Source organism: Lissotriton vulgaris, chromosome 6, assembly GCF_964263255.1.
Source record: "Lissotriton vulgaris chromosome 6, aLisVul1.2, whole genome shotgun sequence".
In the NCBI taxonomy this organism is placed as follows: Eukaryota; Metazoa; Chordata; class Amphibia; order Caudata; family Salamandridae; genus Lissotriton; species Lissotriton vulgaris.
In genome coordinates this window covers 1120244263-1120259771 of record NC_141694.1, presented here as the reverse complement: position 1 = coordinate 1120259771, position 15509 = coordinate 1120244263, and the positions used below count along the sequence as shown (strand labels likewise).

The 15509-nt window shown below is 45.8% G+C and overlaps 1 protein-coding gene across 3 annotated transcripts in view; it reads left to right on the top strand.

Annotated features, from left to right (window-relative positions):
* Positions 1 to 15509, top strand: part of AHCTF1 (AT-hook containing transcription factor 1) — a 1100496-nt gene that overhangs the window by 49746 nt on the left and 1035241 nt on the right. For all 3 annotated transcript variants that reach the window (XM_086927206.1, XM_086927204.1, XM_086927205.1), the window contains exon 2: positions 14478 to 14606. In XM_086927206.1, coding sequence (XP_086783332.1) covers positions 14486 to 14606 — 121 coding nt within the window. In that variant the 5' untranslated portion in view covers positions 14478 to 14485. The remainder of the gene's footprint in view (positions 1 to 14477; positions 14607 to 15509) is intronic.

Sequence of the window (15509 nt, the reverse complement as noted above, 5' to 3'; positions counted from 1 at the left end):
AAAGGTTGGATATGTATCAGGCCGGCGGGAGCTCTAGGAAGCTGTGACCGCCATCGTCGCCCGCTAAGCCACGCCCGCTAGAAGATACTTTTGAACTGCATTTTAGCATGAGCAAATATGCAGGTGTAGATTTGCTCATGCGAAAATCTTAGTGTTTGCAAGTTCACATTCCTACCAACCACTTTTATCTCAACCCTGGAAGAAGTTTTGTGTCTGCCATTGTCAGAAGTAAATTTCCAACCTTTTTCAGTGTGGAAAGAGATTAGAGAATAGTTGGTACAAACCCTTAAAACATGCAAGTTAGTAGGTTTGCACAAAGGGAATTCCAACCCTGGAACTGTTGCTTACCGTTACCTTTAGCCCCAGTATGTAAAACATAAGGGAATTGCTAGTATTCAAACCCTATTATGGTACGAGCCCTGGCATATTCAGAGAGGCTATTTCAGAGCTCCTATGTAATGAGATTGCTACCATAATTTGTCGCTGCAGTACATGGCACAAAAGGGACAAGTGGATTTTGTTACAGGACCAGTAGATTTATGAATCAACCTGCCCCTTGGACAAGTAGATATTTTTTTTTAATTCCACACCCCTGATGATCAACAAGTGTCACGATTATGACATTATTAAGCGACCAGGGACATGGTGACTAGTGGGCCATACAGCAACAATCACCATCAGGGAGAGTCACAGAGTCTATCTTGCCTGCTAGGAAGCGTCCACCATGTCATCCGCTGTACCTGGTGTCACTCCTGGGAGAACCCGGCTGATTGCTTTGGAGAGCTCGGTGTCCGTATCTCCTGCTTCTTTCTCCGAGCTAGTGGACGCCACCGGTGTGGAGGACTTGGACCCGGAGATATCTTTTACAGCTCGTAGCACCGCCAACCGTTCCGTTTCCGTCTGAGACGTAGAAGGGCCCTCAAGCACTGTCCGTTGTCCTCTAGCCCAGCAAGATTGACGAGGCCGTTGTTCCTCTGCTGCACGCCGCAAAGGGAGACCAGCCGCTCCCCTGCCTGTTCGATAAGATTCTAGCTATGTCCAGTCTTCTTCAGGACAGTTGTTAAAATGTGTTTTACCGTCCAATACAACGCAATCGGGCAGGGAACATCAAGGAGTATTGTACACCTTCTTCCCGGAGTGCTCGCTTAACTGCCAAGAAGGACGTCTGGGCTCGTTGTACTTCGAGCGTGTAATCTGGAAATAGCGTGACATTGCTGTTGTCCACAGTATAGGGGCCTGAGGACCTGGCTTTATGAAGGAGTAAATCCCTATCCCTGTAGTGAAGGAGATGCCCCACCACCGGACGGGGCTTGGGCCCAGGGTCCGGCGGGCGTGCCGGCACCCTATGGGCCCTTTCCAGAGTATAAAACTGCGACAGTCCTTCTGGTGCGACCACTTCCCTGAACCAACGCTCCAAGTAGGCAACCATGTCGGGCCCTTCAATGCATTCCGGCAGGCCCACTACACAAACAATATTCCTTCTATTGCAACCTTCAGCGTCATCAGACCGCTTTTCCAGAGTCCGCAGCCGGGCTAGTACCTCTCCCATCTGAATATCCAGCTTGCGCTGTCCGGGCCCATCTTCCTCCAGCCTGACCTCGGTTTGTCGCACCCTATCGGATAGCTTCGCATGGTCGGCCTTTAAAAGCCCCAGGCCTGTCGCTACCTGCGCTATGTCCTGCTGCAGGGCCGCTCTATTGTCTGTTATGGCCTGCAGTATTTGGTCCAACTGGTTCTGCGGCAGCGTCCCAGGAGGAGCAGCCGCAAGGTCCTATGGCCCCTGCTCCGCCACAGACTCCACGCTGTCCAAGGAGGCATCCCCCCCTGTTTTCCCCGGGGCTTCCACATGGTACAGCTCAGTGGGCGCAGCGCAAAGGGGGCAAATACCTCACAGAAACTGGTTGCTCACAGCGCAGTGTGTGCGCAGAAGGGTCAGGCGTATGGTATCCCAACGGGCGATGGAAAAACCCTTGCGCTCTATAGTGTCAGTTGTCAGCCTGCGGGCCCCAGTGTAGATCATCCCACCTGGAGAACCGGGCCTTATGGGCCGGGCGGCGCAGGGCCCGCCTAAATCCCCGGATTCACCTGCCTTGTAACTAACAGAGACACGAGACACTCCGTTGAGCGTGGAAGCCAGGTTTATTAGCTGCAGCTAAGCACAGTTGCCCCAGAAGTTACACACAGGGTGGATTCTAAGGAGACTGCCATTTCAATCCGTAGCGCACAGTCTTTTATAGGAAACACATTTACAATATCCCACTCTTTGCACATACAAAACGAATCAATGAGAAAAGTTGAAGAACAAGCTATCGGGTGTCTCAAATACGCCCCTTTCTCGGACCCGGTGTGCTACCCCTCCCGACAAATTAATCAGTGATGGTGTCCACAATCCCCTCTTGCAGGTGGCAGGATGTACTTGTGTGTCTCAAAGGATGGTTGTGTAATAGGAGCATACAAGGAGAGAATAGCTAAGGCCAGTCGGATAAGATAGTATAAGGAAAGAATAGGAGAGGGCAAATAGTCGGCCGAGACAGGGATCAATCGAGCCAGACATGGATTAACGAACTCAGCCAGTCCCTGATATCGGGTTTCATGAACAAGGACAATGGAGTTACTTTTTAACTGAAAGGACACGTAGCAGCTGGAAAAGCAAAAGCACATCGTTCGCCGTGCTGCCTGAGTGAGGGCAACACAAAATGGCGACACAACACAAAATGGCTGCTAGATACGGGACGAAATCTGAAATTGTAGAACTTCACATCGAAAAACTACCAGTCTCAATAGATGTAAACAAGGCCCCAAATGGAGGTCCTTAGATAAACACGCTGTCAGCAGAGCAATATAATTGCAAGGAAAATCAGTCACACCACATGATACACAAATACAAAATTAATTTTGTTTTTAATAAATATTTCAAAGGAAAATCTTATTAACATGATACATATAAAGGCATCACAAAGACAGAATAAATCAAAGTATATCTTCCCAAACTCCTCTCTCATACTGCACATTCATTCCTTCATATTTATCACCACTCAACACACAACTTCAAGTCTGAATCACACACTTAATCACAATCTTACATGCACACATAATAGGTCAACGCCACAAGAGGGTTCTGAGACCGAATGGTACGGCTATCCTGGCAAAGGGGTAACGGGTAGGTATCAACCAGCTTCCCCTTCACAAAAAATGCCAACGCGCGTTTCGGTGTGTGGCCCCAGTCGGGGCTACACCTTCTTCAGGGCGGAGAACCAAGATAGAGAGCGGGTTGGAAACCCAAATCCGGAGGGCAGGGAAGTAGAAATTCAAACGCCTGGAGGGCGCAACATAGGAGGAACCAGGCAGGTTGCCTCACTAAATGCTGAGAAAGCTCACTCTAGTGAGTTCCAGAGGATTCCTATATGGAGCACAATCCTACAATAGGATATCTGTCGCCTCTCTCCAGCCGGTCCACCTGCTGGTGCTAAGACACCAAGGCTTTTAAGTTCTCGCAGGGCCTTCTAAGGTCTAGTATGGGAATGTGCTCCCTCGGGGGGAGTGGTTTGGTGGACTGGTCATGAAGGCTTAACCTGGTTCCCAGTTCCAAATTCAGCAGCTCTCCCCATAGTGCCATATCCTCTCCCCCACTAAACACCATACTGCCCCACTGAGAGAAACTTGCACTGCACTGCCGCTATAAACACCTAGATGTGACTCAATTCAAATTACGCACTAGACGAGCAATATGCTGCCTAAAAAAAAAATAACATCCTAGAAAAAGCAAACATTCATAGGGAATGCAAGACTAAGTAAAGCATGTGGAATGTAAGCAGGAATAACATGGTTACCTTTTTCACTCATTATTCAGAAATTAGTGAGTGCTTTTTCCTGAAAAGTTGAGGCCATGACTACAGGGCCCAGGAGGGTCCCGTTTCAATACCCATTGCTTATTTCCTTACAAAAAGTGGGTAATATGGTTTAAAAACACCACATTTGTGAACGCACAGCCGCTGTACACATTTTGTTTTCCAATTCACCCATAAAGCGGGTATTTCAGTACTTCCAGGAATAGTGCACTTTCCCACCCAGGGAAAACAATGTTGTTCAAAGAGAAACGAGAAAATAAAACTAGCGCTTCACTGGCAAACACAGTAAAGTGGTGCTAATGTGTTTAGGTGTGAATAAATCAATCTGGCCACCTTGCAACCACTCTGTTTTGCTTTAGTTGGTTAGTTATTTATTTTTCATATTTTGAATGTTTTATTTCTCTTCACCCGAGGCTGTACTTATACATTAACAAGCACTGGCGTTGCCAATAGGTCTCGCAGTAGGAAAGTTGGAGCTATTGGTTTTGTAAATGACAAAGCCCTTTATGTATTTAAAATGATAACCAAAGTGAAAGGCATTGTTATTTGCAATTGTAATGGCTCCAACTGTCGTACTGCGAGACCTATTGGCAACGTGAGTGGTTTTTCGTGTGTGAGTGACGTTGTGTGTGTGAGTGGCGTTGCGTGTGTGAGTGGCGTTGCGTGTGTGAGTGGCGTTGCGTGTGTGAGTGGCGTTGCGTGTGTGAGTAGCGTTGCGTGTGTGAGTAGCGTTGCGTGTGTGAGTGGCGTTGCGTGTGTGAGTGGCGTTGCGTGTGTGAGTGGCGTTGCATGTGTGAGTGGCGTTGCATGTGTGCGTAGTTGCGTTGCATGTGTGCGTAGTTGAGTGGCGTTGCGTAGTTGAGTGGCGTTGCGTAGTTGAGTGGCGTTGCGTAGTTGAGTGGCGTTGCGTAGTTGAGTGGCGTTGCGTAGTTGAGTGGCGTTGCGTAGTTGAGTGGCGTTGCGTAGTTGAGTGGCGTTGCGTAGTTGAGTGGCGTTGCGTAGTTGAGTGGCGTTGCGTTGTTGCGTGGCGTTGCGTAGTTGAGTGGCGTTACGTTGTTGCGTGGCGTTGCGTGTAGTTGCGTGGCGTTGCATGTGTGAGTGGCGTTGCATGTGTGAGTGGCGTTGCATGTGTGAGTGGCGTTGCATGTGTGAGTGGCGTTGCATGTGTGAGTGGCGTTGCATGTGTGAGTGGCGTTGCGTTGTTGCGTGGCGTTGCGTAGTTGCGTGGCATTGCGGCGTTGCGTAGTTGCGCGGCGTTGCGTAGTTGAGCGGCGTTGCGTAGTTGAGCGGCGTTGCGTAGTTGAGCGGCGTTGCGTAGTTGAGCGGCGTTGCGTAGTTGAGCGGCGTTGCGTAGTTGAGCGGCGTTGCGTAGTTGAGTGGCGTTGCGTAGTTGAGTGGCGTTGCGTAGTTGAGTGGCGTTGCGTAGTTGAGTGGTGTTGCATGTGTGAGTGGCGTTGCGTTGTTGCGTGGCGTTGCGTAGTTGCGTGGCATTGCGGCGTTGCGTAGTTGCGCGGCGTTGCGTAGTTGATTGGCGTTGCGTAGTTGAGTGGCGTTGCGTAGTTGAGTGGCGTTGCGTAGTTGAGTGGCGTTGCGTAGTTGAGTGGCGTTGCGTAGTTGAGTGGCGTTGCGTAGTTGAGTGGCGTTGCGTAGTTGAGTGGCGTTGCGTAGTTGAGTGGCGTTGCGTTGTTGAGTGGCGTTGCGTTGTTGCGTGGCGTTGCGTAGTTGCGTGGCGTTGCGTAGTTGAGTGGCGTTGCGTAGTTGCGTGGCGTTGCATGTGTGAGTGGCGTTGCGTAGTTGCGTGGCGTTGCGTAGTTGCGTGGCGTTGCGTAGTTGCGTGGCGTTGCGGCGTTGCGTAGTTGCGCAGCGTTGCGTAGTTGCGCGGCGTTGCGTAGTTGAGTGGCGTTGCGTAGTTGAGTGGCGTTGCGTAGTTGAGTGGCGTTGCGTAGTTGAGTGGCGTTGCGTAGTTGAGTGGCGTTGCGTAGTTGCGTGGCGTTGCATGTGTGAGTGGCGTTGCGTTGTTGCGTGGCGTTGCGTAGTTGCGTGGCGTTGCGTAGTTGCGTGGCGTTGCGTAGTTGCGCGGTGTTGCGTAGTTGAGCGGCGTTGCGTAGTTGAGTGGCGTTGCGTAGTTGAGTGGCGTTGCGTAATTGCGTGGCGTTGCGTAGTTGCGTGGCGTTGCGTAGTTGCGTGGCGTTGCGTGGTTGAGTGGCGTTGCGTGGTTGAGTGGCGTTGCGTGGTTGAGCGGCGTTGCGTGGTGTTGCGTGGTTGAGTGGCGTTGCGTGGTTGCGTGGCGTTGCATGTGTGAGTGGCGTTGCGTTGTTGCGTGGTGTTGCGTAGTTGCGTGGCATTGCGTAGTTGAGCGGCGTTGCGTAGTTGAGCGGCGTTGCGTAGTTGAGCGGCGTTGCGTAGTTGAGCGGCGTTGCGTAGTTGAGCGGCGTTGCGTAGTTGAGCGGCGTTGCGTAGTTGCGCGGCGTTGCGTAGTTGAGCGGCGTTGCGTAGTTGCGTGGCGTTGCGTAGTTGCGTGGCGTTGCGTAGTTGCGTGGCGTTGCGTGGTTGAGTGGCGTTGCGTGGTTGAGTGGCGTTGCGTGGTTGAGTGGTGTTGCGTGGTTGAGTGGCGTTGCGTGGTTGAGTGGCGTTGCGTGGTTGAGTGGCGTTGCATGTGTCAGAGGCTAAATGTAGCACAGGGAGACCTCCAGTGGTAAGACAATCCAAAACAACTTAGAAAACATTTGACAGTATGAAGAGATCAAACTCATGAACAAGCGTGATACACCTAAGCTAAAAATCATGATAAATAACAACACACATTAGAAGTGAAACTGCAAGTACAGAAGGACCAGCTTTGCTTGTTTAAAACTCCCACTTCAGGCAGATGAGTGTAATGTGTAAAGCGTCTTGTGCACATGAGCAGATCGGAGTCTGGAAGCAAATACAAAGAAGAGGAATGACTGAGGCGCATTGGTGTGAAGCACATCAAAGGGCTTCTCCTCCCCTAATTAGCCGTTCTGGGGAAACTGAAAGTACGGCCGGCCTGCGGCCGGCCATGAATAATTAGGGGAGGAGAAGCCCTTTGATGTGCTGGGCTGGCTGGCCCTGAATGCGCGTGCATGTTATCACGTGGTTCACGGGCACTGCAAGAAAACCGCGGCTGAAAGGCCTTTGGTTTGACGAGAAAATAGCCGACTTGAATTCTCCCCATTTCCCATTCCTGCGGAATGGTAAAGGCTCGACCTAAAAAATGTCAGAAGAAGATGACATTTCCAGCAAAAGTGTTCTTTTTTTGAATCTATATTACAGGGGGACAAATAAACGAAATGGAGGAAAGAGAGGAGAGAACCTTTCTTGAAGTCTCGGTTTTCACTAAATGACGAGGAACGAGACCGAAAGAGAGGGAAGAGGGGGAACAAAGAGAGGGGGGTGACTGCCAGCCGCATGAGAACTGGACACTGTCCTTGTCTTCTCTGGGCACGAAGGAAAAGACAGAGTCCTTTTCCTTCTCTGCCCATTCTACCCTCCCTAAAAGCAGAGGGTTAAGTGTTAGCCTTGGCGTTTTTTCCAGTCCGGGACTCATGTTTAAAAGAAGAAAGTATGGGAATGGAATCTAAAAAATTCAAGAAGTAGAGGCACGCCGTGCCCTGCCGGTCCCGTCCACTTCGACCACTGGTTCCAGGTGACATCAGTTGCAATGTAGGATGGAGCATTAGCTGGGAGAAACGGTTGCTGGGAAGATAGAATTAACTGCTGATGATTGCTGGAGATGTCCCTTAAATAAATAAGTTACTAAGAAAACCTGAAGTGGGACTTTCTTCTAAATTTTGACTAGATGGGGCTCCTTGTAGAGAACAGATAGGATACTTCTCCACCTCTAGAAGAGCCCGATAAGCACTGAGGTTTACAAGTGTACCAATGGCAGGCTCTGTGGTTGTTGGCGTTTGGTGCCTGGAAACCCGATGCTGTTCAGCAGTGAAGTTTATTAAGCGCTGCTTGTGATTTAGGCTGTAATAATTAATGTGGGTAGTCAACGCACAATAAACGGTGGGCCAGTAATTGATTACTACCTGCGTGGAGCGTGGGGATTTTAAGAGTTCCAAATGCTTATCTGTTCGGATCATCAAGCACTCAAAGGCTTGTGGCAATGGTGTGTATATTTGAAACATGTGTACGGGCCTTGCTAGACTTCGTACGTGTGAGCTTGTTGCTGTGCTTGTTAATTGCTGAGGTAAACGCAGTTCGCCAACTGAACACTCTGCTTCATCAAGACTGTAATCTGAATTTATCGTCGGTACGTGAAGTCAGTGCACGTGTAGTGTGCCAAATCAATCACACACCTAGTTTAAATATACACAGCCAGCTCGCGGACTGAACTCTGCACATTATCAGGACTATATAAATTCCAACTTGTCATTGCGGGGGCTTGAAGTTTCCGAACTCATACCTACATTTTTTGTCAGCTCTTACTGAGTGCATGTGTGTGTTCGCCATTTATTATGCAGCTGGACGATTATAGCTGTGGGGTGAGCCTACGCACACAGTTACCTTGTGTCTCCGTGCAAATCGCTTCTGAAGTTGCTGTCTGGGAACGGAAGGAGGAATAAGAAGAAAAAATATCAATTACTAGCTCTCGCAGAGCAAGCAGTGCATGCGTGCTGCAACGGGAAACAAAGATGGCGTGGGCCAGTCCAGATGTACCGTCCCAAAAAGCGACAGGGCGGTAACCAAAGAGCCTGATTCCCAACCACAAGCCAGGGTTTACCCCAAACGATGACGCCAGCCAATTGAAAACACGGCAGTGGCTTAAAGTCCCTTCTAAAATATCGATTACTATAGCTCTCGCAGAGCGAGCAGCACATGCGCGCTGCAACGCTAGGTGAGACCTAAAAATACAAGTTCTTAAAAACATATATCGAAACTGATTTGAGGGAAAGCCCAATGGGAACTAACCTGAGTTGAATTGTTCCCGCAGAAATGTTAATGACAGGGTTGAAAAAGTGCAAGTACAGTGAGACACATTGTTTAGCGTGGCCTTATTCAGTCGTGAATTTCTTCTCATAATGGTGGTTTTCTGCTTGTTCCTTTGTGCGATTTTTTTTTTTTTCTCACTATTAAGCTAGATCATGCAAAAATGCCAAACAATAACAAGAAAATAAAAACCCATCTACCCAGCAGAGTAACGATTCCGGACCTTGGCCTTTTAGCTCTTCTACCCAGTGACGTTGTACTTCACTCATGCCACTCCAGGAGAAGGCCTACTCTTTAGTAAACATCAAAATTTTCTGTTCCCATGAAGCTCCTTGAGCATTCTCATTACCACAAACCTTGTCCAAAAATGCAGGGTCAAGTTCCTGGGGTGGAGGGGAATGTGTCTTTGTGCGGCAAAATAATTCTGTGCATTCATTCCACAAATCTTCATATATAAGCACCCTGGTGAATTAAACCACTGATTTGTATCGGGATAGGGAGGAAGCACAGAAGGAGTCTGATTGCAGCGTGTAAGCTGCCAGGAGGGCAGGTTGCCAGGGAGCATGTGAGGCCAGGGGCTTGGAGGTTTTGAGGAATGGAAGCGTAGCATCACCTGGCAATAGTTTGTGAGCTGCAAGACATTGCCCATACTGTACCTGTTGTGTGTTTGATAGAAGCTTGCATAGTTGTTGCCAGTAAGTACTACATCGTGGGGAGGGGGGTGGGGGGGGGGGGTTGCTTAGCTTACTCTTCTGATAACTATTCTTTATAAATGAGTGAGGATTGCACTGCTGCAATTTTGGCTCATTCTAAACGGTTTATGAAAAAAGTTTTCACTAGTTCTGCCCAAGCTTCCAACTTGACATTTGAACCCATTCTGTAGGGGAACCACACAATTCTTGCCTAGAATGCTTCCAGTTGAGCCGTACCTATCCTGATAGATGTTGGATTGTTACCTACTTTCATGCCTCTTTGTTTGAAGTTTTACATCCCAATACAGGTATGTGCCTCTCCTTTTTGTTTGTGAAGACTTCATCATATAAACTATGAAACGAGTGGAGCATGGACCAAGTACTGCTTCCTGTGGCCAGTATTGTTGCACTGGCCAGCAGGCTCCTGCAAATACTTAAATTTACCAGCATGCACTCTTAGCGAGTGCCTGCGCCTGTAGTCACCAACTCCGCCCCCTCCTCCCACCCTTGTGTTGCTTGCTTGTCCTTCGCACGCCATTCACCAGCTCCCATGGCCCTCCGCCCACCTTAAAAAATAAATAAATAACATAATAAGTCAGATAGCCCTCTCAGAGTTTTGTGAATGCTTTTAGACCGTTCTCATAGAAATCACTGTCACACAAATTCTCATGTTCCACACAAAAATATTTGTGATGGTGAAGTTGCAACTAATCAATCACAAATGAACGCTTGGCATCAGCAAAAGAGGGTACTTTAACCTTACAGTTTACGATATTCCGAGGTACCAGGGTAAAGACTAGCCTGTGAGAGTGTTAAATTGTCATTCATTAAAGCAGTTGTTCTTAACTCATGGTCCGGGAACCCACCATGGTCCATGAAGCTTACTCATGGGGTCCTCTACTGCTTAGAAAATTAAATTGTATTGAAAGATTAATATAGTACATATAAATAAAGATGCAAAATTTACAATATAACATTTTAAAACATTGTGTAAATCTGAATGGAGTTTGATTATTGGAACCTAAAAATGAAGTTGGTATCATCAGATGAATTCAGTGGCCTCAAATGTAAAAAAAAAAAAAAAATCTTCAACCGTCCCACTCAAATGTAGAGGTTTTTTTATACGTTTGTCAAATAAAATATTGAATAATTGTATATTTGTTTGAATGCTTGTTTCTGTATTTTTTAAGTATTGTTTTGCCATTTAAATGATCTAAAATGCAGATACTGAGACCCCCAGTGCTTCCAGTAATTACTCAGTGGAGGTCCTGGGTTTCCAGTAATAATTCAGTGTAGCCACTGGCATCCAGTAATGAATAACAAAGTCCACAGAATTAAAAAGGTTGAGAACCAATGCATTAAAGGAACTGGCAGTATCTTTTGTAATCGGGAGAACCTCAATATTTTCAAATTACTTAGTTTCTATTTTTCTGATTTCTCTACATGGGATAATTACCTATCTCATGTATAACAAAATACCATTCTGCTTCTAGAAAAAAAGGTTTTTCTGTATGAGGCAGTAAGTATATTCATATGTTTGATTTAATTTTGGTGATTAACTTATTAACAGGAACACATTACACTCTTCACCGAGGTGCGTTCCTGAGAGAGTATCACAGAGAGGCCTCAGATCCTTTGTTTGTTTCTATGCCAGGACAATTCTAAATAAGTCAGAGTTGCTAGATACTGATGATGAGAAGGGCAAGGCAGTAATGTATTAACCTTTTATTCGTTCTGTCACAGAATACCATGTTAAACGCCCCCCACTCCTACTCCTCTCCTATAACCGCTCATGGCACAGAAACCAAAGGTAGGAAGGACAAGTCAGGGAGGCATACACATGGGGATCACCACACAATGGTAATTTTACACCAGCATACTATGTCTTTTTTCCACTTCTCAGCAAATTATTCCAGTACATATTATTTTAAACTAATAGTGGCAGTGACAAATCTTCTGGCATGACTATTGTCGGAGAGACTAAGAATTCAATCACTTTGATAATGGTGGGCTGGGGCACACATTTGACTTTAAATCATTTGCTGAGCTAAAGTAAAGCAATGGCATTGGCGCATGTGAGGTGGCAAAGCATTCATGAGATCAATAAAGTCAATGCAGTCTTTATCCGAGGGTCGTCCGGTAATTCCACTGCAATCGTATGAAATTTCCGTACTGGCATAGATTGAGCTGCAAATGGAACAGCCCCTCTTACAGATCAACATCGAATTGACAGCCGCCAATATCTTTCTCTCTGTTTTTTTTTGTTCCGATCATACCTTTTTGGCCGTCATGGGCCAAGGCTATGAATTTGCCCCTTAAGTCTGTGGGTACTACAAGGGTGTCGCAGCGTAGTATATCATCACTTGCTATAGTGAGTCCATCCTTTATTTTCCAAAAGGGTCTTTCTACCTCATCTGATGATTTGTCAAAAGACCATCCCTGGGCTATGTTATGTTTTATTTGGTAAGGGAATTGTCATTTATAATCTGTTATCTACTCATTCTTCTCATTGGTTCCATTTGAGTCATTCTAGTCTAGCAGACATGCAAACAATGCCATCATGTTCCGTATCGTCACAATCTGACTCCCCACACGTGGCACGCCATACTCAGTCTGCTGGCACATTCATTCTTCCGGTTATATTTTCCATTTTGAGTTGGTACTCCTGTTACTTACATGCCAACTTAGCATTTCTTGGCGATGTCCTACCTGACCAGCCACCCTCTAAGATACTCTCAAGTTGTCTAGGTTCAGTCCCTATTATGAATTCTTTTTTCCAAGGGAAACTCTTGTGTATAAATGCCCAGGCACGTCAACAGCTCGCGCTCAATGACTCAGTATTTGCTTTCTGATCCCCTTTACTTGGGTGAAGTGAAGGCAGTAGTAATCTCCCTTTTACAAGTCTTCTGACTCCGTACAGCACTCAAGCCTACCTAACTAGCTTCAGTAGTTATAATAGGAACTCCCGGTTTTATGATATTCATTTTTTTGCCTTTTCCATCTGTATTTATCCATATTTATTTTTTGCTAATTGTATCTGTATTTATCCATATTTATTTTGGGTTTTGTGGAAAAAGTACGCTGAAATTAGTGTATTTCCACATTTATTTTACCAATAAATATGCACTCATGCTTGAATGTCTGCAGGTTTCAGTGCTGTGAACACCCACAGAAGATACATCCGTGCACTTATATGAAGATATGCAAATTTCAGTATCAACCTTGAGCATATCTACTGCTGTCAAAGCCTCTTTACTAAAATTCCTTAATTTTTTTAATCCTCTTATCTAGCAAACCACGCATCTATTCGCATGAAAGTCATGGCAGACAGTATTTAGAATTACCCAAAAAGCAACCCAATTTCTGTTTTTATCCACATTTTTAAATAAATACAGACCAGAAAGTGAATGTTTTCTGTCTTCTGTCTGTATTTATCTGTGAAAATGGAAAACCGGGAGCCTTAGTTATAATACATAATTATTCATCAAATTACCGTAAAGAAGGTACTGATCAAAGTTCATTTTTTTATTTCTCCCACGCTGTTTTCACAGTCTTAATTCCACACAAATTCAAAAATGTCTTTGTTAATTTGTGCATTGGTTCCACTATGAGTGCTAGCTCTTTATGAATTTTGAATGGAACTCGCACCTGGCCAAAATGATAATTCAACCTTTTTGAATGGCGCATGTGATCTTGAAATAGCTTAGATTAATGAAGCTTTTGGGTGTACACCATGTTCGTTCATTAAATGCCCATGGTACTCCACTGTCTTTAAGAATTTTCATTTATTTTTCTGTAAAGTTAAACCACTACTTCAAAACTTATGTTGAACTTGTTTTAGGAGTGATGCATGTTCAACTGTTCAGCTGTAGATTAATACATAGTCTTGGAATGTTATAACTTCTTCCATGCCTGCAAATAATCAGTTCAAGACATGCTGGAAGACAGCAGATGACAAACACAACCCAAATGGAATTTGGCAAAATTTGAGCGTACCTTCAGGAGTGATAAACGTGTATTTCTTGGATTTGTCCTCTAGTTGAATCTGGTGGTAGGCTGAACTGAAATCTAGAGTTGTGAAAATCTTGGCACGATTGAGTGTCATTATTATTTCAGTTCTCAGTGGCAGAGGTTGTCAGTCGGCTACAACAATGTGATTAAGCTTGAAAAGTTCGATACACAAACAAATTGATCCATTTCTTTTCATAGTAGTCACTATGGGTGATAGTCATTCAGATGCTTTGACTGGTTCTGTCACTCCATTGTTACACTAATCCTTAAGTGTAGCTTTCACCTCTATGTGGGCAAATGGGGTATGTTCCTCACATGTTTTTTGGCACATAGACTGCCCTGCCAAGTTTCCCACTTCAAAGTGTGACTAGCTGCTCTGGCCAGGTCTTTTTTCCTTGAATCCTGGGACTTGTAGTCATGTTTTTTCCGTTATAAATCAAGTCCCAGAATTCGAAGGCAAAATAACTGGACTGGAAAAGTACATCACACGTGCCTGGGAAAATTTGCAGCTATGGGAATCCTGTACATCTGCGTACATTGGCAATCATTTTTTTTACAACCACATAGTCATTTGACGCATGCATTTACTTCCCATGGAAATGAAAATGTGATATAATACAAGCACGCGCAAAGCCAAAAGACTTCGCCTACTGGCGTCCTTGACACCAGATGGTATTTACTTACACATTTAACTCTTGTTTTTGGGTGCCAGTTTGATATGTCTCATACCTGTTAAATAGTTCAGGTCCAGGACTGTGTGACCTTTTCTTGCATTCTGTTACATGTAGTTTGTGCCGCTTTCATTATAAAGGGGGCGGAGGGGGTGGTCTTCAAGATGCCTGGGGGGACTGAGTTAGACGACACCCTTTAAAAAAATACATTATATTTTATACAATTACATGTGGGTTATAGTTGGAAACACATACTCTAAAAAAGAAAGAAAAGTGTTCAAACTATTTTGTTGTTTCAGGTTGAATTATGCAAGACCAAGTGGCTCGGGTAAAGAGCAGTTTACTGCTGTTCCCAGAAGTGACTTTGGAGGCTCTTGGGGAGGATGAGATCACTCTAGACTCTATTCTTCGTGGGAAATTTGCTCCAGGTAAAGAAGTTACTTTTGATTCTGTCAACATATGTGAATGCTAACATGCTTAGAGCACCAGTATATGATATGAAGTATTTTCTTGGTTTTAGGAAGTAAGGTGTAGCGAGAAATTAGCCTTAGTACCAGTATAACACAAGAAGAGCATTGCATATGATTTATGGTAAAAACTCCTCTTTTAATGCATATCGGAGTTTTGGACACATCTGGACTGAGCCTGGTTAATCACAGGGGGATCAGAACACAAAAATCTTAAAGCTTGATCTGTGCCATTGGATGAGAAAGTAGTCTACATCAGCTACATACTATGGTCATATAGGCCTTTCTTTTTCACTCCTTTCACCATCTCTAATCACAGACTACCTCCAATTGTTCTTCAGCCACTCACCCAAGGATTAGCTCTCTCTGCCTGCATGTTGGCCCGTGGAGTTGCCTGGCAAGCCACTTTTTCTTGCCTGTGGAATAGCTCCCCTTGCTTGGCCTCCTCATGCTGCTTTGTCATCTTTCTTGGAGTTCCCTCTTCTGACACCATTCCAATGGCTTGTCTTTCCCAGCCTGACGGTCTTGCACTGGGGTGCCCCGTTTAGTTACTAGGCACTTGTCACCCCCATCGTCTGACCACTTTGTACTTCTCTGCTCTTCGCCTCTACTTCTCTGCTCTACGCCTCTACTTCTCTGCTCTACGCTTCTACTTCTCTGCTCTACGCCTCTACTTCTCTGCGCCTCTACCCATACTCTGCGCCACTACCCATACTCTGCGCCACTACCCATACTCTGCGCCACTACCCATACTCTGCGCCACTACCCATACTCTGCGCCACTACCCATACTCTGCGCCACTACCCATACTCTGCGCCACTACCCATACTCTGCGCCACTACCCATACTCTGCGCCACTACTCA